General features: G+C 53.2%; 2 protein-coding genes across 4 annotated transcripts; both read right to left on the reverse strand.

The window, feature by feature from the left end:
• Positions 1 to 3103: 3103 nt before the first annotated feature.
• ENO2 (enolase 2) lies at positions 3104 to 11749 on the reverse strand. The gene is made up of 12 exons (XM_082742601.1): positions 11341 to 11749; positions 10052 to 10150; positions 9468 to 9563; positions 9272 to 9330; positions 8899 to 8968; positions 8280 to 8413; positions 7829 to 8051; positions 6574 to 6771; positions 4917 to 5118; positions 4574 to 4682; positions 4348 to 4406; positions 3104 to 4050 (listed from the first exon to the last, which is right to left on the reverse strand). The coding sequence occupies exons 2-12, from the start codon at positions 10134 to 10136 to the stop codon at positions 3981 to 3983; spliced, it is 1305 nt and encodes a 434-aa protein (XP_082598727.1). The 5' UTR covers positions 10137 to 10150; positions 11341 to 11749; the 3' UTR covers positions 3104 to 3980.
• An 11-nt stretch (positions 11750 to 11760) lies between these two features.
• LRRC23 (leucine rich repeat containing 23) lies at positions 11761 to 18007 on the reverse strand. 3 transcript variants are annotated; one of them, XM_082742603.1, is made up of 8 exons: positions 17917 to 18007; positions 17268 to 17411; positions 17075 to 17184; positions 16380 to 16633; positions 15589 to 15719; positions 14862 to 14998; positions 12732 to 13026; positions 11761 to 12139 (listed from the first exon to the last, which is right to left on the reverse strand). In XM_082742603.1, the coding sequence occupies exons 2-7, from the start codon at positions 17388 to 17390 to the stop codon at positions 12753 to 12755; spliced, it is 1029 nt and encodes a 342-aa protein (XP_082598729.1). In that variant the 5' UTR covers positions 17391 to 17411; positions 17917 to 18007; the 3' UTR covers positions 11761 to 12139; positions 12732 to 12752. The 3 variants fall into 3 exon arrangements, with proteins under 3 accessions (XP_082598729.1, XP_082598730.1, XP_082598728.1); XM_082742604.1 differs by having other exon boundaries at positions 17933 to 18000; XM_082742602.1 differs by lacking the exon at positions 17917 to 18007 and having other exon boundaries at positions 17268 to 17609.
• Positions 18008 to 21146: the final 3139 nt, after the last annotated feature.

Genomic DNA, 21146 nt, shown 5'->3' on the forward strand with positions numbered 1-21146 from the left:
GAGGTGATTGGTGTTGGGAAAAGAATAGAGAACATAAGAAGGGGTGGGGGGTGATGATGGAAAGCTGGAGAAAGTCCAGAGATGTCAGCATGGAGAGAAGGGGAAAGGTGAGGAACCTTAAGAAGGGATGAAGGAGGTGGGGGCAGAGGCATATTCTTAGGGACCTGTAGAGCTGGGTGGGAAAGGGGTGGGGAGACACCAGGATGGCTGGATTCTGGAGATGGGGGGTTTCCAAGAGAACTGAAGAGGGTTTAGGTTGGCTAGACAAAGGTGGATACAGTGGGGTGGGGGCAGAGGGGGAAGTGGGTAAAGAAGATTAGAAGGAAATGTAAGATAAACAAGGCCTTTGGTGGCAGTATGGAGGGAGGTCAGAGATGGGAAAGACCAGAGTGGAGATGGGAAGGAAAGCAGTAGAAGGAAGTGATAGAAATGGGAGAGGGCAAGCACCCCCGTGTAGGGAAGAGGTTCATTTATAGGAGCGGGGCACCATCTTCAGGCCCTTATGCCTATTGGTGGCTCCATTTTCCTTCTCAAACCTGTTCCAAGTCATCACAGATTGTACTCTGGGCCACAGGGAAGGGGTCCAGTGGGGATTAGGCTCAAGGTGGAGACAAATCCCTAGGTACCTTGATCCCCCAATCCCAGCCCTCCTACTGTGGAGACAATCGCCACCACCCCCAGACCACAGGTTCTTCCTTCAACCCTCCCCCTGTCAGCCGGCCAGCCATTTCCAGTCTTGCAGCCTGAAGCTAGCACCCCCACCAGTCCACCACCAGTGTCTTCTTCTGGGCTGTCTCCCTGGCCCCACACCAAACAGCAACATCTCCCAGGACAAAGGACACCAAGACACTGGGTGATTTTTGGCAGCTGAGATTGGGAAGGCCAGAGAATGGGAGGGAGGCGGGCTGGGAAACTGGAAGAGCTGGAGCGGGAGCCTGGATTGGGAGCCTTTACTAATTCTCCAGATTGGGGGTGGGAGTAGGGCATGTGAGGGGGCAAGCCAGCTAGAGGCCAAGGATGGGCCTTGAATGGTAGGCTCCCACCAGGCTTCTGGAAAGGAAGGAGGTTGGATTTGTAGCAACTCAGTGGGTTTTGCCTCATATTTCCTTGGACCAGGCTCAGCCAGGTTCTGGGACTACCAAAAAGCTCTAACAGATTCTAAAGCACTGGAGAACCCGAGCCAGAAGGCTTCTGTGGCCTAGCAGTGAATCACCACTCTTCTGCAAAGCCTCTGTATTGGCCACTCACTTTTCTACCCCATGCCCACCTTTTTTATCCCTCAGGGCCCTCCAGAGACCAGGCCAGCTCCCTATCTCCTTCTCCCCGTTGATCCCTGCCCTCCCTTCCTCAGTGCCCTAGAATGGCCCCAGCTCCTTCTCCCCACCCCCACAACTTTGTTCCAAGACTCCTCCTCCTCACTCTCCATTGCATTTCCTCTCTTTCTGCACTTCTCAGTGCAGTCTCCCACTGGGCCCATGGCCCAGGCCCTTCCCGGTCTCCCTTCTAGGCTGAACTGTTCTCTCTTATTTTTTAACCACTGAGGGATAGGCTAGGATGGTGACACACCTGAGCCTAAAAGAAAAATTTAGGCAGAGGTAGGAATGGAAGATAAGAAGCATCAGAGAAGCCAGGGTCTACCACCTCCAATTCCTCTCTGACCTGAGGACCAGACTCCCCACTCAGCTTTGGGGTACATCTCACACACACACACACACCCCACCAACACACATCCCAGCTCCCTTTATGGCCCCAGCCCCCCACAACCCACTGGTATCTAGGCAACGGCACAAAGGGAAAGTGGGGAGAGGGGTCTGGGAGGCCCAGACAACTAGCTGTAACCCAATCCAACCGGGTACCTGGCGGGAGCGGGGGAGGGGGGGGTCCTAGGGGTGGGCATGGCTGCCAGAGAAGGCCACCTAGCAAGGAGGGAGTAAAGGGCAGAGGTCCAAAACAGTCCTGGTCAGTCCAGGAGTTGGAGAAGAAAGATGGCTATCATGGACCCCAGAGAAAACCGAGAGGCCCAGAGAAAAGTACAGTGTGCCCCAAGGGAAATGGAAAGGGGTGACAGGAGACAGGAGAAAATGGAAAGATGATATGTCCACACTGAAATTAAGAGGCATAGAGGAACAGGGGCAAGAAGCTCTTTGAACTGAAAATGGCTGAGGTGTCAGTGACACAGAAAGAAGAACAGAGAAATGGGTCTCGCCCATACAGGAACAAATCCTCTTCTAGTCCTGGAGCTGGGCAGAGTGGCAGAGAGCACGGGACCAGAACTCAAGAGCAGAAGCACTTCAGGAGGCCCACAGAGGGGACAACCTTGAAACTCCTCCCATCCCACCCCAAGCTCAGAGGGAGTATGGCGTCCAGCGGAACCTTGCCTCCCTCTAGTGGCCACAACTCCCCATGTGTAGTCCCTACATGCTGGGACTGTTCTGTGTCCCAGCCCTAGGAGAGGGTTTCTCCCCCTGGGTGGTTGCTGGGCCCCAGTCAAAGTCAGTCAGGGCCCCCTTGGAGCTGAAGAGTGATAGTGGGTCTCCAGCAGCACGTGGGGGCCCTATGCAGGCCAACCCAGCACTTGTGGTTCTGACTCCCCAGTTTACCAGAAGACTCCATTTCCTCAGACCCTTCTCTGTGTCCTCTGGTTCCACTCTTCCACTCTTCTCTCCCTAGTTCCCCATCTCATAGGTGATGCCCACTCAGTGCTGGTGCAGCTCGGAATGGCCCGTGGGGAGAGGCCTAGATAGGAACTTCTCTAGTCCATGGCTTGGTCTCCTACAGGAATCTGAGAACACTCTGAACCCCTCTTCCTAAAAACGCACACGCACAAAATCTTTGACACTTCTAGGAATGCTCAGACTCCAGACTTGAGAACCCTTCATTTGCCTCGGTCCTGAGGCCAGGCTTCTGCTGGCAAGGCAGGGGAAGCAGGGTCCCCACCTGGCCAGGGATAGGTAGCCAGTGCCATCATCTTAGTCATACTTGTTCGGTTTCCTCCTCTTTTGGGGTCCTCCCCAGCTCTGCTATGCAGGTTCACCAACTTCCGGGTGCTCCATCTTCTCTCCTCTCAAACGGACTAGAGTAAGACTCTTCAGACACAACAAAGCACTGTGATTCAGACTTTAATGGTGGTGCTCATTTCCACACCACAGAGGTGGTGGCAACTGTGGAATGTGGCACAGGGGAGTGAGACATTTCTCTGATGCAGCTGGAGGAAGAACAGGGAAGCCGGGGCTGAGGAGAGAGTTAGGGGAAAGAGCCCCCGGGCCCACAGCCCTACCTCTGGACCAAGCCAGCTTCGGTTAAGGGCTGGTGGACACAAAGGAGCTGATGAGCAAGGCCCTTTTCTGTTACCCTTCCCATTCCAGCAAGACCTCCCAGCCCCAGGCCATCCCCGAATCTCTGGCCACATCACGCGCGCACGCGCGCGCGCACACACACACACACACACACACACACTCATTTCCTGTCAGGCCAGGTTTGAATACTGGAGTTAGGGAGAAATGAGGAATTGATTAAGACAAATGAACAATAAATAAATGAATAAATAATCCACTAAGAGCTTGGGCAAGGCACGATCATGCCGCCAGCATGCCCCTCCACCTTGGCTGGCCGCGCCTCCTGACTCCTACACAACATGGAAGACAGGTGGAAGAGACACACACAGTGACATACGACCCCTCTCGACACGCCTCACCAACCGACCCAGATGCACCCTTCCCAGACCCTGACTGTTCTTCCATGGACTCCCTTATAATCCTCAGTTCCATGGCCAGTTTTTGAGGAGAGAGAATAGAAAGGACAGAGAAGTGGAGAGTGTGGAACCCAGAGGGGGAAGAGCACACAGCTGGGGCTGGACAAGCCAAGGAAGAGTGCAGCAGGTCAGCAGGGGGTCCGGGGAGAGATGTCACAGAGCAGAACAGGAAGAAGGAGGTTCCAGGAGAGTGGCAAAGGGGTTCCTAGTCTCCGGGCAAGGAGAGGGATCACAGCACACTGGGATTGCGGAAATTATGTCCAGCGAAGCGGGCTTCGTCCCCCAGCTCTTCTTCAATTCTGAGAGAGAGGAGCCAGAGAGGAAAGAGTCAGGGAAGCAGAGAGGATCCTGCTTCTTTTTCCAGGGGGGTCCCCTATCCTCCAAATCCATCACAGCAGCTGCTTCGATGTCCTGGCCCAAGCATGGGCATTCCCACATGATTATGGGAGCCACTGATCAGTAAAGCCATCATTCCAAAATAAGTATTTTCTGGATAGCTACTGTTTTCCAGGCCCTGGGTGCTGGAGGTGGGATGGTGAGCAAACAGAGCTTTTAACCCTCTGGGCCCTGGGCTCCCAGCTCCCTGGTATCCTCACCTCATGAGCTGGTTGTACTTAGCCAGACGCTCCGAACGGCACGGGGCTCCAGTCTTGATCTGAAATGTGCCCAAAGATAAGCAGCTCAGTGGCTGCCCCCTCCGTCTCCTATAAGAAAACTTAACACTCCTTTGACATTCCCCTGACACCCGAAAACACGTGAAGAGAGAGACCCAGCCACCTGACCAGAACCCATCAACTGCACATAGCTCTCCCTTGCACTCACCTGGCCTGTGCAGAGTCCCACCACCAGATCTGCGATGAACGTGTCCTCGGTCTCTCCAGAGCGGTGACTCACCATGACCCCCCAGCCATTCTCCTGCGCCAGCTTGCACCTGCAGCCACACACCAGCACTGACCCCCAGCCCCTCATGCAGGGTACTCCCTTCCCAGCCCCAACACTGGTCTGGCACAAAGCTCTTTGGGAGAGCCAAAAAGCATGGGGTGGAAAGTGACTACAGGTTCCCCACTCTCTTCAGCCTCTGTGCCAGGACAAGGCTGGGAGCACTTGGCCGGAGGTTTCCTGTAGCAACGGGCTGCTGGGTCAGGAAGAGCCAGAGGACACTCACGCTTGGATGGCTTCAGTGACCGAACCGATCTGGTTGACCTTGAGCAGCAGACAGTTGCAGGCCTTTTCCTCCACGGCCCGCTCGATACGCTTTGGGTTGGTCACCGTCAGGTCATCACCCACAATCTGGATCCCTACATTGGCTGTGAACTTCGACCAGGCAGCCCAATCATCCTGGTCAAAGGGGTCCTCAATGGAGACCACTGGAGAGAGAGCAAGAGGGGCTCTGCATCAGGCAGGAACACCTCCCCACTGTGGCTCCCTGAAATGGATAGATTCCCCTGGCTAACTGAGCCTGCCTATCCTTGCCTCCCTGCCTCCAAGATAAGCCTGCCCGATTCTCAGCTCGATTCTTTCAGAAAACCTACCAGGGGCAGCTGGGTGGCTCAGTCGGTTGAGTGTCTGACTCTTGGTTTCGGCCCAGGTCATGATCTCCAGGTTGTGGGATTCAGCCCTGCATCGGGCTCCAAACACTCAGCATGAGGTCTGCTTGGGATTCTTTCCCCCACCCCTTCTGCTCCCCCACCCCCCATGCTCTCTCCCTCTCAAATAAAATCTTTAAAAGAAAATAAAAGGAAAAAAAAAAAGGAAAACCTTCCAAAAAACCCAATGGTTCAGAGTCTTTCTCAAAAGACTCTCACTCTCTTGCATTTTGCATTTGGGAAGCTTTTCCTCAATGCTATTAGAAATCCTTCATTCTGCATTTATGTCTACTTTCTCTTGGTCTCTCTCAGGGAAATGGAAACCAGCTTCCTCCATGCGGGGGTCATAGCCCTTGAAGTCTTGGAGAGGGTAATTTGGCTCCTCGTCAGCCTTTCTGTTCTACTCTCACAGCGCCTGCTGGTCCACTCAGCATCCACAACTTAGTCAAAAACACTGAAAGGGGCGCCTGGGTGGCTCAGTGGGTTAGGGCCTCTGCCTTCTGCTCGGGTCATGGTCCCAGGGTCCTGGGATCGAGTGCCGCATCGGGCTCTCTGCTCAGCGGTGAGCCTGCTTCCTCCCTCTCTCTCTGTCTGCCTCTCTGCCTACTTGTGATCTCTGTCAAATAAATAAATAAAATCTTTAAAAAACAACAACAACAACAGCACTGACACAGGGCGCCTGGATGGCTCGGTCGGTTAAGCGTCTGCCTTCAGCTCAGGTCATGGTCCCAGGGTCCTGGGATCGAGCCCCACATGGGGCTCCCTGCTCAGTGGGAGCCTGCTTCTCCCTCTCCCTCTGCCTGTTGCTCCCCGTGCTTGTGTTCCCTCTCTCTCTCTGTCAAATAAATAGACAAAATCTTAAAAAACAAAACAAAACAAAAAACACTGACACATACAAGTTCCCTGCTGGGCCCTGTCAACCTCTCACTGCCACTGGTTCCTTCCAAAGCCCTCCCTGTGATCCTGGTAACTATGGAACGCATGAATTTAATTAGGACAGAAATAGATAAAACAGATTCACCATGGGTACCTGCAAAGTTAAACTACCTACAAAGCTTGTCTCTGCTCTTGGTCTCAGGACCGGGCTCCTCCCCGCCCTCGGTCCTGATTTTCAGGCTCTTCTTAGATCTCTGCCTGACACCTAACAGCACCACATACAGTCCAGAGTTGTCCCACACATCCCTGCCTGTCCCTTGACCCTCACGCTGCCCTTCCTCCCACACCCCTTGTTCTCACCAGGATAGTCCCTGACAAAGTCCTGGTAGAGGGCCCCCAGCTGGTCCCCAGTGATGTATCGGGAAGGATCAGCAGGAGATTTGAAGTCCAAGTCGTATTTGCCATCACGATGAAACTCCGAGGCAGCGACATCCATGCCAATGACAATCTTTTCTGTGTAGCCAGCCTTGTCGATGGCTTCCTTCACCAGCTCCAAGGCTGGGGATGGAATATAGTGAGATTACCGGCAGGAAGGGTGGGCAAAGAGGAATGAGAGTAAGAAAGAAATTCAGAGCGCCAGTGGAGGACTATTGCTGGGGAGAAACCTGACTACAGTTGTTGGTGGGGTCTTCCCCAGGGCTGGGAAGGGCAGGCCATCTTCTAAGATGGCAGAGGAATGCAATTCTGTTCGTATCAGGTTGTTTGTAAATAGCTATCATTTATGGAGGGCTAACTATGTCACCTAAGTACAATGATACTAAGAGGTAGATACCGTTATTATTCCCATTTTATAGAAAAGAAAGACAAGCACAGAGAAGTTAAGTAAGAAAGATCACCAGCCAGTAACTCTTCAAGTCAAGGTTCAAATAGAGGCAATTTGGCCCCAGAACCTGAACTCTCGGCCACTTCCTGTTGTTTTTATTCACCATACAGCTCTTGCCAAGGCAGAGAAAAATTAGGGATCTTCGAGGCTCACTGAGAGGTTGGGGTGGAAATGGGTCAGACTTAGAATAGAATGCATAGAGTATGATATTATCTCATCAAACTGAGAGTCCTATGAAGTTCAAGTCCAGGATGGATCCTACAAGGCACCTAGACCACTTCCCAGCATTTCCAGGGCCTCCAGTAAGAACTTAGAGTTGCTAACAAGGGGCGCCTACATGGCTCAGTCAGTTAAGCGTCTGTCTTCAACTCATGATCCTGGGGTCCTGGGATAGAGCCCCGCATCAAGCTTCCTGCTCATGGGGAGTCTGCTTCTCCCTCTCCCTCTGCCCCTCCCACCACTCATGCGTGCACACGCTCTCTCTCTCAAGCATATAAAATCTTAAACTAGATAGATAGATAGATAGATAGATAGATAACAAATCTAGCTGGGCCGGTAAAGACTGTCCTCTTAGGCCTGCATGTGAATGTGGCAGTTCTTCTGGGACCCAGTTCCAGTACTGGTACCTCTTGGAGCTAGCTCAAAGGCCAGGACCTGGTGAAGTGTGTGGCCCTTCCTGATGTCCTAGGAGAGAGTGAAACTTCAAGCAGGGAGTGGGGCTCCTGGCCTCACCTTCACTGTTCTCCAGGATGTTGGGGGCAAAGCCGCCTTCATCTCCCACATTGGTGGCATCCTTGCCATACTTGTCCTTGATGACGCCCTTGAGTGTGTGGTAGACCTCTGCCCCGAGGCGCATGGCATCCCGAAAGCTCTCAGCGCCCACTGGGAGGATCATAAATTCCTGCATGGCCAGCTTATTCCCCGCATGAGAGCCACCATTGATCACGTTGAAGGCCTGGGGGGGGCACAGGACAGAAAACTCACAGAGCACTTCCCTCCTCCACCCCCAAGAGTATTAAGCCGAGAGTGTCTGCCCCCACTTCCCAGACTCAAAGTCTCCTGCCCCCATCCTTTCTCTTTAGCTCCCTCAATCCACTCTCCCCCATCATTCCTCACAAGGTCTCATGCTCCCCGCCCAACGCCCACCCCCGGGAGAGGCCCAGGCAGGGCAGGCACGGCTCACCGGCACAGGAAGGATGAGGTCCGAGTTTCCAGCCAACTGAGCAATGTGGCGATACAGGGGCAATTCCCGCTCGGCTGCCCCTGCCTTACACACGGCCAGGGACACACCCAGGATGGCATTGGCCCCAAACTTGGCTGGGAGATTATAGAGGAAGGCACTGAACAAAAATGGCCCTATCTTTTCGAGCCCCAGCCTCCACCTGTACTCCCAAAAGTAGCCAGTAAAGGAGACCCCCTCCTCCCTCTCCATTCCTGCAATACCTCATCAGTGCTCCCCTGAAAGTAGCGGGGACACACACACACACACACACACACACACAACACACACGACGTGATGGGAAAGGGCAGAGAGCTCCACCTATTTCTAAGCATCCCGAGACCACAGGCTATCTCCTGCCAGCTCGCCCTCTTCATGCTGCAAGGAAGTTCTTCCTTCTGTCTAATGTCACTCCCTCCCACTGCAGTTAAATTCATCTTCTCTTATTCTGGCTTTGGGAGGAGAATGGAAGCTGGGCTAACTCCTGACAGTCCTTCCTAAGGAAGCCCCCATAGTGCTCCACACTATGTGCTCCACACGTCCTCCCCCTCCCGCCTCCCCACTTTCGCCCAGCCCAGCTTACATTTGTTCTCAGTCCCGTCTAGCTCCAACATAAGGTTGTCCAGCTTCTCCTGCTCCACCACAGAGAGACCCTGTGGGCAGAACCGCCATCACCCCAGGCCAGTGTGGAGGCTGGGCCCTAAGGCAGGTTTCCCTCTGGCCAGGGTTCCTGGGAGAGCAGTCTGTCTGGATTAGAGAACTTGAACCCCACAGGGGCAGGGAGCAGTAAAGGAGTCTTCCCACCCTTCCTTGGTAACCATGATTCCCAAGAGGTGGACCTTTCTCCCCTGGATCCCTTCTCCCCTAATCCAAGATTCCTTCGGGACCGTGGTCCTGCCCACCAGTGCCCCAGCCCACCCCCCCTTCCCTGGCCCCCAGCAAAGAGTGGGCCTCACTGAGCTGATGAGGGCAGGAGCGATGGTGGTGTTGATGTGGTCCACTGCCTTCAGGACACCTGGGGAGAGGCAGGGAGGCCCAACTGCGTCAGGGTGGAAGGGGCCAGAAGTGGAAGGCATGCAAAAAGGGGGTTGGGAACTGGTGTAAGTATAAAGCTGAGGCCTGGGAGAACCTGGAAAAGAGAAAGGGCCTCACCTTTGCCTAAGTAACGCTGTTTGTCCCCATCCCTCAGCTCCAGGGCCTCATAGATCCCAGTGGAGGCGCCACTGGGCACCGCAGCCCGGAAAAGACCTGGGAGAGGAACATGAAATAAGGAGGGGCACAGAAGGATACTCAGGGGCCTAGGGATTCCTTCAGCCTTCCAGCTCCAAACTGCCTGCCACATCCAGTCCCATCCCCACACTGCTCTCTAATGCACACACGCATGCACACACACACACAACACACAGAGTCAGTGGCTTCCTCATCTGTGCAGCTGAGGTCCCACATGCACAAGGAGGACCCCACAGACATGAAGCTATGCTGTCAGCACACACATGCCCACATGCCCGGTACATGCACAGACGTGCAGAGGAACAGTATACCTCATACACTGAAACAGGACACACAGATTGGCCTATCTTGGCTCCCCTGGACAGGGAGGATGCAACCCCCACAATCCAGGCTCGTAAGCCAGGCTCAGCATCCCATCCCCACTGGGAATCAAGGCGTCATCCCCTCCAGGGCCAGGGGAAACCCTGACTGAGGGCTGTGGGAAGACCCAAGGCCAAGCTCACTACCTTTGGCAGTGTGGAGATCCACCTCCACCGTGGGGTTCCCACGGGAGTCCAGGATCTCCCGGGCCCAGATCTTCTCTATCGACATGATGGCTGAGATCTCTGGTGGAAGGAAAGGGAGAAAGATAAGAGGTTTAGAGAGGTGGAGCCTGATCAGTGGGAGGGACCAGAGGCTGGGAGGGATGGGAAAGAGGTTACTGCAGTGGGTGGGGGGTGGGGAGGAGCTGGCTGCAGTCCTGCCTTTAGAAGGGATCCCCCCCACCCCATGGGGAGAGGTCAATGCAGTGAGGAAGGGGAGGTCACTGCAGTGGGGGGAGGGGGAGGATCAAACGGTGAGAAGGGAGGACACTGCAGTGAGGAGGGAGGGGCCCTGGGAGAGGTTCCCTTGCCCCCTCAGTAGCTCCAGCAGCCCACTGGTGGGGTTTCCCCAGATCTCAGAGTGTAATGGCTGCCAGGCTTGCATTTCTCCTTAGATCCAAGAAGAGGATGAGCTGTCTGGGTAGCTGGGCCTCTCCTCCAGAGTCCACATCCCACCCTAACTTAACACTACAACCCCCATTCCAAGATCCTAGTCCCTCTCCCAAACATCCATTCCTTCTCTTCCCAAGAGATGTACAGTGGAGAAGTCTGGCCAGAGGGTTCTGGGGAAGCCCTCAGTCCTTGGGAGTTGAGTGGGGAGGGAGAAGAGATCTGGGGGAAGAGGCGAGGCTGGGCCCATCCTCCCCAGCCCCCAACACCCTCCTCCCCAACATCTCCCACCCTCTAGACAAATTCTCCCCTCTTCCCATCCCTCCCCGGGGCAGCATCGAGAGGTAATGTAAAAGGAGAGAGGCAAGGGGGTAGGGGGTGGGGGTGGGAGAGAAGGGAGTCTTGAAGTCTAGGGATGCCGAGGAATCGGAGAAGACGTTTCCCCAGATGCAAAGCCAGGGGATGTGCTAGGATAAAAATGCACGGCCCGTGAAGACCCCGAACTTAACATGGACAGAACCCGAGGCGAAGAGGTGTGGGGAGAGGGTCAGACAAGGGTAGAGAAAGGCGCAGTTAGAAACAGGTGCAGGGAGGCCTGGCGCTCAGATGAGGAGGGGGCAACAGCCGGAAACCGAGAGGAGCGGTCCCAGAAGGCCAGGGAGGGCGGATGCCCGGGGGAGGTGCGGAGGATGGAGCAGGTGCGCAGCGCCCCGCGGGGCGAGGGATGCGCGCAGGCCAGGGGAGAGGGCGGCCGGGGAAGTGGGGGGGCCACGGTGGCTAGGGGAGGGGGCCCAGAGGGGCGCAGGGGCCAGCCGGGGCTTCACCTCGGGGCTGCAGACTCAGCCTGTGGCGGTGGCGGTGGCAGGGGCGGCGGCGGCAGCGACGCAGAGAGAGCGGGAGTGGTGGCGGCGGCGGCGGCGGCTGCGGCTCCCGGGCGGCGGGCGGGGGGCGGGCGGGGGGAGGCGCCGATAGGGCCGGGCGGGCGCATGTGACCCGGAGCCCCCGATGAGTCAGAGCCTCCGGCGGAGAAGCACGTAGGAGCGCGGGTGGGGGGCCGATGGGGGAGATGGGGGGAGGCCGGGAGAAGAGAAATGGGGGGGGCGGGGGCGACCCAGGCCCAGAGGCCCGACACCCACGCGCGCTCACACCCACGCCCCGCTCCCCTGGAAAGTAACAGGCACAGCCTCACACCAGTGAAGCCTATGACAGACTTGGTGTCTCACAACCCCAATCAGACACAAGAGTATCAAAATGTCTCTTTATTTGAAAACCAAACTGTTTCTCACACACCCCTCCGCCTCCGCAGCTCCTCTGCAGCCAATTCTGCAAGCATCCTCTGGGCAGATCCCGGCCTGGTTCCCCTACACCTGCCTGAGCAGCCCCCCCCCCCCACACACACACCCCTCCCCCCCAGACACACACACACAGGTTCCAGGCAGGGATCAGGAATCCGACCCACCCAGACGCTGCCCAGGTGCCCATTACAGAGCCTGGGCAGCAGGCTGTGAATTCTCCCATGGCCAAGAGAAGCCATGCATGCTCTGTCTCAAGATGAGGGGTTGAATGTGGAAGCTCTGCTCTCTGGGAGTCTTCTTAGGTCTTAGGGCCAGTGTCTTTGATCTCCTGGAGGAAGAGGGTGGAAGGAAAGCCCCTGGGCCTACTGCATTCCCCTTGCTTCCTGTGCCCCCTTCCAGAGTGCCCAGCCACGACACTCCCCTGGGCTGGTCACCTCACTCTCTTTCTGCCTTATCCTGTCCTCCTTTCTTCCCCTCATCCCTGTTTCCTGTTATTTTTAGATTCAGATTTTTAGTGCAAAATCTTCCTCCCTTGCCTCCTCTCCTCAGCCCAGCTCCCATCCTTCACCACCACCTCCACCCTCCACCCCCAGCGCCCCCACCACCACACCCCAGACCGGTCCTTTCCAGCTGATCTTCGTGTGTGGCTGCTGCACATGGGCATCTCTGCGTGCCACCCCAATTCTCTCCCTTAACTTTCCTCTCCTAAAGTATTCTCCTAAGCCTTTTCTCAGCTCCCCCCAAGTCCCTCTGGTCCTTCCTCCCCACCCCAAGACACCCCCTAACTCCTAAGCCTGGTCTCTCCAAGGGATCTCCTCGCCATATTCCTTCCTCAACCACCTCCTCCTATAGCAACTTCTCTGGCTTGGGCTGACAGACCCTTGGCCTCCTCTTCCCGCCTCTCTTGTCAGCTTCCTCACCATCCTCAGAGGCTCAAAGAGCTACACGGATGGCACTTTCAGTTCGGAGTTATGCTCAGCCTCAGCCTCCTCCTCCTGGGTCTCCTTCAACCTCTGACGGATCTCTTCAGCCTCAGCCCGCTCCTCCTCCTCGAAGAAATCTTTATCCAGGCGCTCGAGGTGTGGTATCTGCACCAGGGCCTCCTGGCGATAGTCGTTTTCATCTGTACACGGGTTGTCCAACAGCACCAAGGCTCGCAGCTTGGGCAGGTCCTGAAGCTTGGCTAGCTCCCCCAGGTGGGTCACCATGTTGCCCCTGCCAGGTGTGGTCAGGAGGGATTCACCCCAGGGGGATTAATGGGCTTTGGGGGCCCCACCACCAGGAAGAAATCCCCTGGGAGAATCTCTCACCAGGCTCTGGTTTCCCTAGAAACACTGCCTCTGTGGATTGGCTTGATCTGCATAGCCAGGTAACCTGAGCAGAGCAGGGCTGTCCAGCCCTACTCTAGTGCTGCCTCAGCCCTTCCAGAACACTATGAGTGCCACAGTCTGTTTGGTAACGTGCTGGTCGTAGTTCTCCTTTTGGAGCAGCAAAGCTATGTCACCAATCCTGTCTCGTTAGTTAGTTGGAGAGGAGGGGGGATATCTCCCTTGCAGTGTCAAAGTGCTTGTGTATCAGTCATACCTAATCAAAGGTTAGAAAGCAGGACCCAGGCCAGTGGAGAAGGAACTGGGATCTGAGCTCATGGCGGTGGGTGCTAGGTTGGTACTTCCCTCAGAAAGGAGCCTGGAGCTAGGGATCTAGCATCTTTGGCCCCAGAGGCATCTCCCAGGCATTAAGGGGCATCTCCCCTACACTTATGTCCAAACAACCCCAGTTAGTAGCCATTGAGGAGGGCCTGTTTTCTCTGTCTAGATTATTAATAGGAAAAGAGCAACCCCCCCCCCACCCCTGCCAACTCTACCAGACCAACACAGCAGAACTAATTAACAAGAGATTTCTCCAGGAGCCATGGCAGGAATTGGGAACTCCAAGATGCAACCATCTTGGAGGTTCTCTTTCCTTTGCCAGTTTTGAAGATTTGGCCATGTTGACTAAAGAGGCAGTTACCTTCCATCTTGCTTAAAAAAACACGCATAAAATCCTCCAATGGACAAGGGTTACTGAAAGAAAGTCCACCCCCCCAATCCGATCAATCCCCAGTGCCTTTCCATCTAGAGATTTTCTTTCAAATATTCTTCTCTTCTCAAATATGAGAACATCTTGTGTTTTTATACCAGTAAGGAAGCCATCTCTTACAAGTAGGGCTCAGGAGAAGTAGGGCGCAGGAAATGGGAAGGGAAATGGGAGTCCAGGAGATGGAGAAGGGCAGAGAAAATTTACATGGAATAGGACCAAGAAAAGAGAGTTGGAGCCAGTTTGTGAATCCCTTGAAAACAGGGGCCAACTCTGATTCCTTTAGATGTTCCCAGATTACAGCACCAAGCCTGGTATGTCGCACGTTCTCAGTAACTGTGGACTGAGTGAATAAAGATTCAGGGGTCCGAGGCTGTACACAGTAAGGAAAGGAGGGCTAAAGACCAGGATGGAGGGGCGCCTGGGTGGCTCAGTGGGTTAAGCCTCAGCCTTCGGGTCAGGTCATGGTCTCAGGGTCCTGGGATGGAGCCCCACATCGGGCTCTCTGCTCAGCAGGGAGCATGTTTCCCTTCCTCTCTCTCTCTCTGCCTGCCTCTCTGCCTACTTGTGATCTCTGTCTGTCAAATAAATAAATAAAATCTTTAAAAAAAAAAAAAAAAAGACCAGGATGGAGGATGAGAGGAGAGTCTAAGAGCAGGCTAGGATTGGGGCTTTGGGACCAGGGAGGAATGTGGGGTCAGAAGTCACTCCTGGGGGCGCCTGGGTGGCTCAGTGGTTAAGCCTCTGCCTTCGGCTCAGGTCATGATCTCAGGGTCCTGGGATTGAGTCCCGCATTGGGCTCTCTGCTCAGCAGGGAGCCTGCTTCTCCCTCTCTCTCTGCCTGCCTCTCCGCCTACTTGTGATCTCTCTCTATGTCAGATAAATAAATAAAATCTTTAAAAAAAAAAAAAAAAAAGAAGAAGTCACTCCTGGTCCAGTGCAGGGACAAGGTGGGGCCAGGAAGGGGTGAATACCTCAGATTGAGATACTGCAGTGATGTCATTTCTTTGGAGAAGCCACTCAGCGTTTCAATCTGGTTGTCTCGAAGATGTAAGGTAGTGAGATTGCTTAGGTGCTCCAAGCCCTCCACTTTCTTCAGCATGTTCTGGGCCTAGCCCCCAGGATATAGCACAGAGATCGGGAGAAGGTAGTAGGGACAGGGAAGAGAAGTCAGAGACGCGGGAAATGTAAGAGTGGCAGTGCAGGGGTGCAGGAGGGGAGTGGAAGTGGGTAGAGATGGGGGTAGACATGAAAGAAGTCTAGGAGAAGCTGCCAGTCCAGAGAAATGTCAGCAGTAACCACCCCCCATCCCACCAAAGCCCCCTCTGACTCAGAAGGAGATGCTTTGACCCACGCCAAAGCCCATGTGCCCCACTGCTCCACTGAGCAGAAATGGCTTCAGCACCACCCTAGAATCGAGAGGCTCAAGAGCCAAAAAGACTTAACATTCAGGTGGCTTCTCTAGTCTGATATTTGTAAGTTACACTACTACCTGTATCAAAGCAAATTGTCTCTATTCCCATGTGTTATGTATTATCAGCCCTACAAAGTAGGAAGGGCTCAGTAAATGATACCAAATGCCCATGATGATGGTAAGGTTAATAGCTGAGCCTACTAGAAGCCAGGCACCCTGCCCCCCACCCCTCAGCCCCGAGCTGTGCCTTCTTCCTCTACCAACCACCCTCTAACCCAGTGAGCTACCAGGAAGAGGTTCTTCAGCTTAGGAAGGTTGATTCCCAGGGTGCTCTCCAGCTGGTTCCCCCGCAGCTCCAGTGTGTGCAGGCTGATCAGCTTTTGGGGGTCCAGACCAGTCACCCTGCGGATGCGGTTCCCTAAGGAGCAAGAGGTGGTATGAGCTCATAGAGCTGTCCCAACTTCCAGCGGTAGAACCTGAATGATAGGAGCCTCCGTATCATCCTGTCTCTCTAATGTGAGGTGTCTATGAGGAGGGACGGCTCCAGACTTGACACCTCTGGGGCCCTGAAGCAAGGGGTCTGGGAGTCTAAGGGCCAAATGGACATGTCCATCCAAGCCTTTGAGGAGGGAGTGAGGACTGCCCAGTACCCCCCATGCTTAACTCCTTCTTCTCCCTCAATTCTTTGCTCAGATGTCAGCTTCTCACTGACACTTGTCCTAACCAGCCTGTTTGAAATTACCACCTGTGCCTCTACTCAGTCCCTTTATCCTAATCTGTTTTCCACAGCACCTATTTCCTCTCCACATCGTATATAAATTTATTTAATTATTATGCCCATTGGTAGCTGTCTGTTTCCCTTATTTGAATGTAAGCATCATGAGACTAGGGATTTTGTTTTGTTTACTGCTACATCTCCAGCACATAGAAATGTCGTAGTGAATCATAAGGGCTGTCTGAATGAATGAATGAATGAATGGAGATTACTGTGTGGCACAGCCCAAGACCACACTGTCCGCTTCTGCTGGCCCCAAGCTAAGAAGGAGAGACTCTTGTGTAGCCCGACTGAAAGGCCCACCTTTGAGATCCAGGCTGCCCAGACGAGGGTGGGAGATGCCCTCAGTGTCAGTGATCTGGTTATAGGCAAAGCTAGCAATCTGCAGGTACGGCAGCTCGTTCAGGTGTGCGCTCCACAGATTGTTGCCATCGGCCTTGAGCCAGAGCAGGTGGGTCAGGTTATTGAGTGGGGACAAGTCTGTGAGGTGGTTCTCGGAAACATCCACATAGCGCAGATGGATGTAGGACCGTAACAGGTAGATGTCGGTCAGGTCCCTAGGAGACAGCAGAGGCCAGAGTTAAAGAATCCAGCAAGGACTGGCAGAGACCTACAGCAGAGGGCAATGTGGAGATGGCTTGTACTGGAGAGAAGGGTGACTGATGGGAGTGGTGGGGGAGGGGGAGAGAAGGTGGGTGGGTTCTTCACAGGGAGCAGGGGCTTCCATCTGTGAAGAGCTGAGAACTGACCCTCTGAAGGACAAGAGGAGGAGTCCAGTCCAGTAGGAATCCCCCTGACAGACGCTCATAGTCTCCAATTCCCCAGGCCAGCTCTGAAGCAGGGACCCACAGGGCTCCTGGAAAGTAAATTCTATCCTTCCCTTCCACTGGCCAAGGTAAGAGAGATCCAGACTCCCAGCGGCAACAGCCAGGCAGGAGGGTGAGAGAGGAGATTGGACCCTACAACCTCAGCCCTCTTCTGGTCCCCCATAAGCGCACCTCTCTTTAACCTCCAGCTTGACATAAGCGTGAGCCAGTCCATTGCCCGTCTTACAGAGCAAAGAAAGCCCTTCCTTCATCATGTCCTCCGTGAGGGGGTTGAGCATCCACTGCAAGAAGAAGTGGAGTCAGGCATCCCTTTCGTCCCAAACCCCTCCCTTAGCCTTAGGACCCCACCGTTTCCAGCTCTCACTTCCTCTGAGTACTCTTCTCCCTCCTTCCTGTAGTCCTCCCACTCCTCCGTCTCCTTCTCATCATCTTCTTTTTCCAGATCGTCCTGGTCTGGCTCAAAGTCTTCCAGCTCTTCATCTGACATCTCTCTTCCCTGCTGAAGGCTCTGGAGTGAGAGATCAAGCTCAGTGCGCCTCCCCAAAAGGAATGTGTCCTGAGCTCTAGCCAACCTCCAGCTCCCTGGCCTCCACTGACGGGGTGCCCTTCCCATCACCCCTGATCTCTCCCCAACTGTGCTTCCCTCCTTATCCCTGTGAGCATCTCATTTTGATGCCCAGCCTCCACCTTGACTTCCCACCAAGGACCTCTCTCCCTTCAGGGTGCCTTCCCAGGCCTTTCCTGCCCTTCACAGGGTCTCCAATTGTCTTCTCGAAGCTCTGCCTCCCTGCTTCCTGACCTCCCCTCTCCCCAGGTCTTCCCGCCTCCTCCATCAACCATGTTCTCCTACCAACCTCCTACACTCCTCCCCTCCCTGCCTTCCCTAACCCCTGCTCCAGTCATTTCTTTTCACTTTCCCACCCTGTCTAGCCCCATTTCCCCGTCCCCTCTGAGGCACCAGACTGACGCCCTCTCCAACCCTCCCACCCAATCCTTCACTAAGGGGCTCGGACCCTGGTTCCGCCCTACTAAAAAATGAGGTTCCGGAGAGGGTCTTGGCCCTGACAAGGAAGGAGTGTTTTGGAAGAGGGGAAAGGCTCCAGGAGGCGTTGTGTACTGTTGTTATGGAAACGATGAGGCCGGACACCCGGCTACATCCACCGCGCCTCCGCTGAGAGGAGGGCCGCGAGGGGTCGGCGACCAACTGACGCGAAAAATCCGCCCCGGAGCAAGTGGACCATTGGTCGCCGGGTCAGGAAGCCAACTCCCCAGTTCTGTGAAGTCTGGGCGTTAATTGGCCCAGGGCAAAAAGCAGTGGGTGGGGCTTGGAACAGGGCAGTGGGATGGGGAGATGGGCGGGGCTACGCGACAGTCACTCAAGACGTTAAAGAGACCGCACATCCTCAAAGCAAAAGTATTGTGACTTCAGAAGAAACATGCTCTGAAGCTAAGGGGGGAAGAGGAGCAAGAAACAACAAGGTATCCGGTCTGGTTTCTACCCCCACTCCAGCCTTGCACTTGGCTGACCTTTGCAAGGTGGCTTGGTGGAGCGGAAGGAGCCCAGGCCAATGTATCTTAAGACCTGGGTTGGAGTCCTGGCAAATCTGTTTACAAGCAATTTACCTGAGACTCTACTTTCTCATCTGTAAAATAGGCTTAAGTGACACCAACAGACGGGGTTCGAGTGTGTGTGTAATCTATGCTAATGCAATGTATTTCACTTTTCCTCATATCCTGACTGGTTTGATGCAAACTTTTAGGGGCTAGTAAGGGAGAAAATCCAACAAGCACCCACTGAAATACTCCTCATCCAACGTTGTAATGTAGACAACAAGACCTGATAGAGCCCTAGGCAGGCACTCAGGTCTGCGTGACTTGTTGAAGGAGATGAAAAAGAAGTTAAGGTTCAGCAAGTATTTCCTGAGTGTTTGTGCCAGATACCGTGTGAGATGTCTTCACAAGTGATTTAATGTTTACACCAGTCCTGTGAGATAGATATTTGAAAGAAGAGGAGACTAAGGCTCAGAGTGGTTAATATTTATGACCTAATTCCTGCCAGGAGAAAGAGAGATAGTACCAATCTTATGGGATCTAATATAAATAAAACAGGCAACAAGGTAAGATATGATTGTTAAATCGTGTGTTACAGACTTACTATGACACACAAAGTGATCTGATGGAAGATCTGGTGGGCTAGAAACCAGGACCTGTTACCTCCTGCCTTGTCCAGCTTGGATAAAACAGTTAATAGACAAATCTGGTCACTTGATGTCATGGAACTGTCAGAGTCCGAGACACCAGGTTCAAAACCCACCCTATCGTTTAATCCCTAGGTGTTCCTCAGCAGGTTATATTAACTTATCCTGAGGTTTAATCTTCACATTTGTGAATTAGGGATAAAGACATCCGTTTCCATAAGGATTCTTAGAAGGTCAAAAGAGAAAATGTGGGGGCACCTGGGTGGCTCAGTGGGTTAAGCCTCTGCCTTCGGCTCGGGTCATGATCCCAGGGTCCTGGGATCGAGCCCCACATCAGGCGCTCTGCTCTGCAGGGAGCCTGCTTCCTCTTCTCTCTCTGCTTGCCTCTCTGCCTACTTGTGATCTCTGTCAGATAAATAAAAAAAAAAAATCTTAAAAAAAAAAAAAAAAGAGAAAATGTGGGTAAATTGCCTTACACATAGTTGACCCTCTGTCTGGATCTCCCTGGCCCTCCCCACCTCTTTCCTGTTTCCTCAGTCCCGGGATTGTCATGAGGAATAAGAAAGGAAATGTGGAAACAGGAAGGTTAGAAATGTGAGGCAAATGAACCCAACTGTATTGTTGGAGTGGGAAAGGAAAAGTCCATGTGGTCTGATGTAGCTAGAGGGAAAGGCTGTGATTTTCCTTGGCCCAGAAGAAAGAAGAAGACATATTAGGTGGGAAGAAAAGACATGACAGAAGGATGAGGGAAGTATCATCGAGCCCTGCTTTTATTAAGCGCTTACTCTGTGCCAGTCTGTGAGTACTGGTCACCCAAGGACAATAAAGGACAATTTCTATCATCTGGAGCCTCACAGTCCACTGACAGGGTTAAGTAAACGAGTAATTCAATATAATGAGACAGATGTTATAATAGTGATACCTGACACTTGCAGAGCTTTTACTGAGTGACAGGGGATAAATTTATAGTACATGTAGAGATTCCAGACAGAGGAAGCATCTTTGGTAAGTCTTGGAGGAGAGAGAGGCCAGTCAGTACCCGTGCAAAGAGTCAGTTAAGCGGCTGACTCTTGATTTTGACTCAGGTTGTGATCTCAGAGTCCTGGGATCCAGCCCCGTGTGGTGCTCCATACTCAGTGTGAAGTCTTCTTGTCCCTCTCCCTCTGCTCCTCCCCCTTCTCTCTCTTTCTCAAACAAACAAACAAACAAACAAATAAAATTTAAAAAAAAAGTGGGTAGTTCTGCTGGATGGAACAGGAGGCTTAGGGACATGAGGTAGGAGCTGCAAACATAGCTGAGCACACTGAGGAAGCTGGACTTTATCCTAAAAACTGGGAGGAGCCACTAGAGATTTTATTTTGTGTTTCATTGACGAGGACTGAATCTACACTGTGTAATGACAGCTAGATACTCCATGTCCTCTCTGATGACATCTTTGCTCTAGAATGGTCTAGATAGAATCTCCCGGAATTATAAAAGTAATATTTAAACTTAAGTGTATATAGAGAAACATACAAGTCCATGAACCCTCAGCATCACTTTCATTTATGAATAAAGATGTAGAGTTTGCAAATCTATAGATTTGCCTATTTTGCACATTTTACATAAATGAGATCACATAACATGGGGTCCTCTGTGACTACCTTCTTTCACCCCAGCATCAGACCTCCAAGGTTTTGTTTGTTTGTTTTAAGATTTTATTTATTTATTTGACAGAGAGAGAAAGAGCGAGACAGGGAACACAAGTAGGGGGAGTGGGAGAGGGAGAAGCAGGTTTCCCATGGAGCAGGGAGCCCGGTGCAAGGTTCCATTCTAGGACGCTAGGATCATGACCCAAGCCAAAGGCAGATGCTTAATCAACTGAGCCACCCAGGCACCTCTGTTTCCATTTTTGGCTATTATGAGTAATGTTGCTATGCACATTCACAGACAAAATTTTGTGTGGCCATTTGTTTTCATTTCTTTTGATTACATACCCAATTGATATCAATACAAAAATAATAATTTTAGTATCAAAATATTGAATTCTGTGCTATAATGAAAGG

The sequence above is a fragment of the Mustela nivalis genome (assembly GCF_964662115.1).
Source record: "Mustela nivalis genome assembly, chromosome: 7".
In the NCBI taxonomy this organism is placed as follows: Eukaryota; Metazoa; Chordata; class Mammalia; order Carnivora; family Mustelidae; genus Mustela; species Mustela nivalis.

Excerpts from the sequence above, each read along its gene's own strand:
- ENO2 (XM_082742601.1), bottom strand. The coding sequence starts at position 10,136 with ATGTCGATAGAGAAGATCTGGGCCCGGGAGATCCTGGACTCCCGTGGG. Across the intron at positions 4,683-4,916 it reads GTCACTGAAGCCATCCAAGC|GTGCAAGCTGGCGCAGGAGA; the intron begins GTGAGTGTCCTC and ends GTGTGGCTGCAG. Across the intron at positions 4,051-4,347 it reads AAGTACAACCAGCTCATGAG|AATTGAAGAAGAGCTGGGGG; the intron begins GTGAGGATACCA and ends CCTCTCTCTCAG.
- LRRC23 (XM_082742602.1), bottom strand. The coding sequence starts at position 17,516 with ATGGGAAGGGCACCCCGTCAGTGGAGGCCAGGGAGCTGGAGGTTGGCT. Across the intron at positions 15,720-16,379 it reads GGGCAGCCTGGATCTCAAAG|GGAACCGCATCCGCAGGGTG; the intron begins GTGGGCCTTTCA and ends CTTGCTCCTTAG. Across the intron at positions 14,999-15,588 it reads AGCTGAAGAACCTCTTCCTG|GCCCAGAACATGCTGAAGAA; the intron begins GTAGCTCACTGG and ends CCTGGGGGCTAG.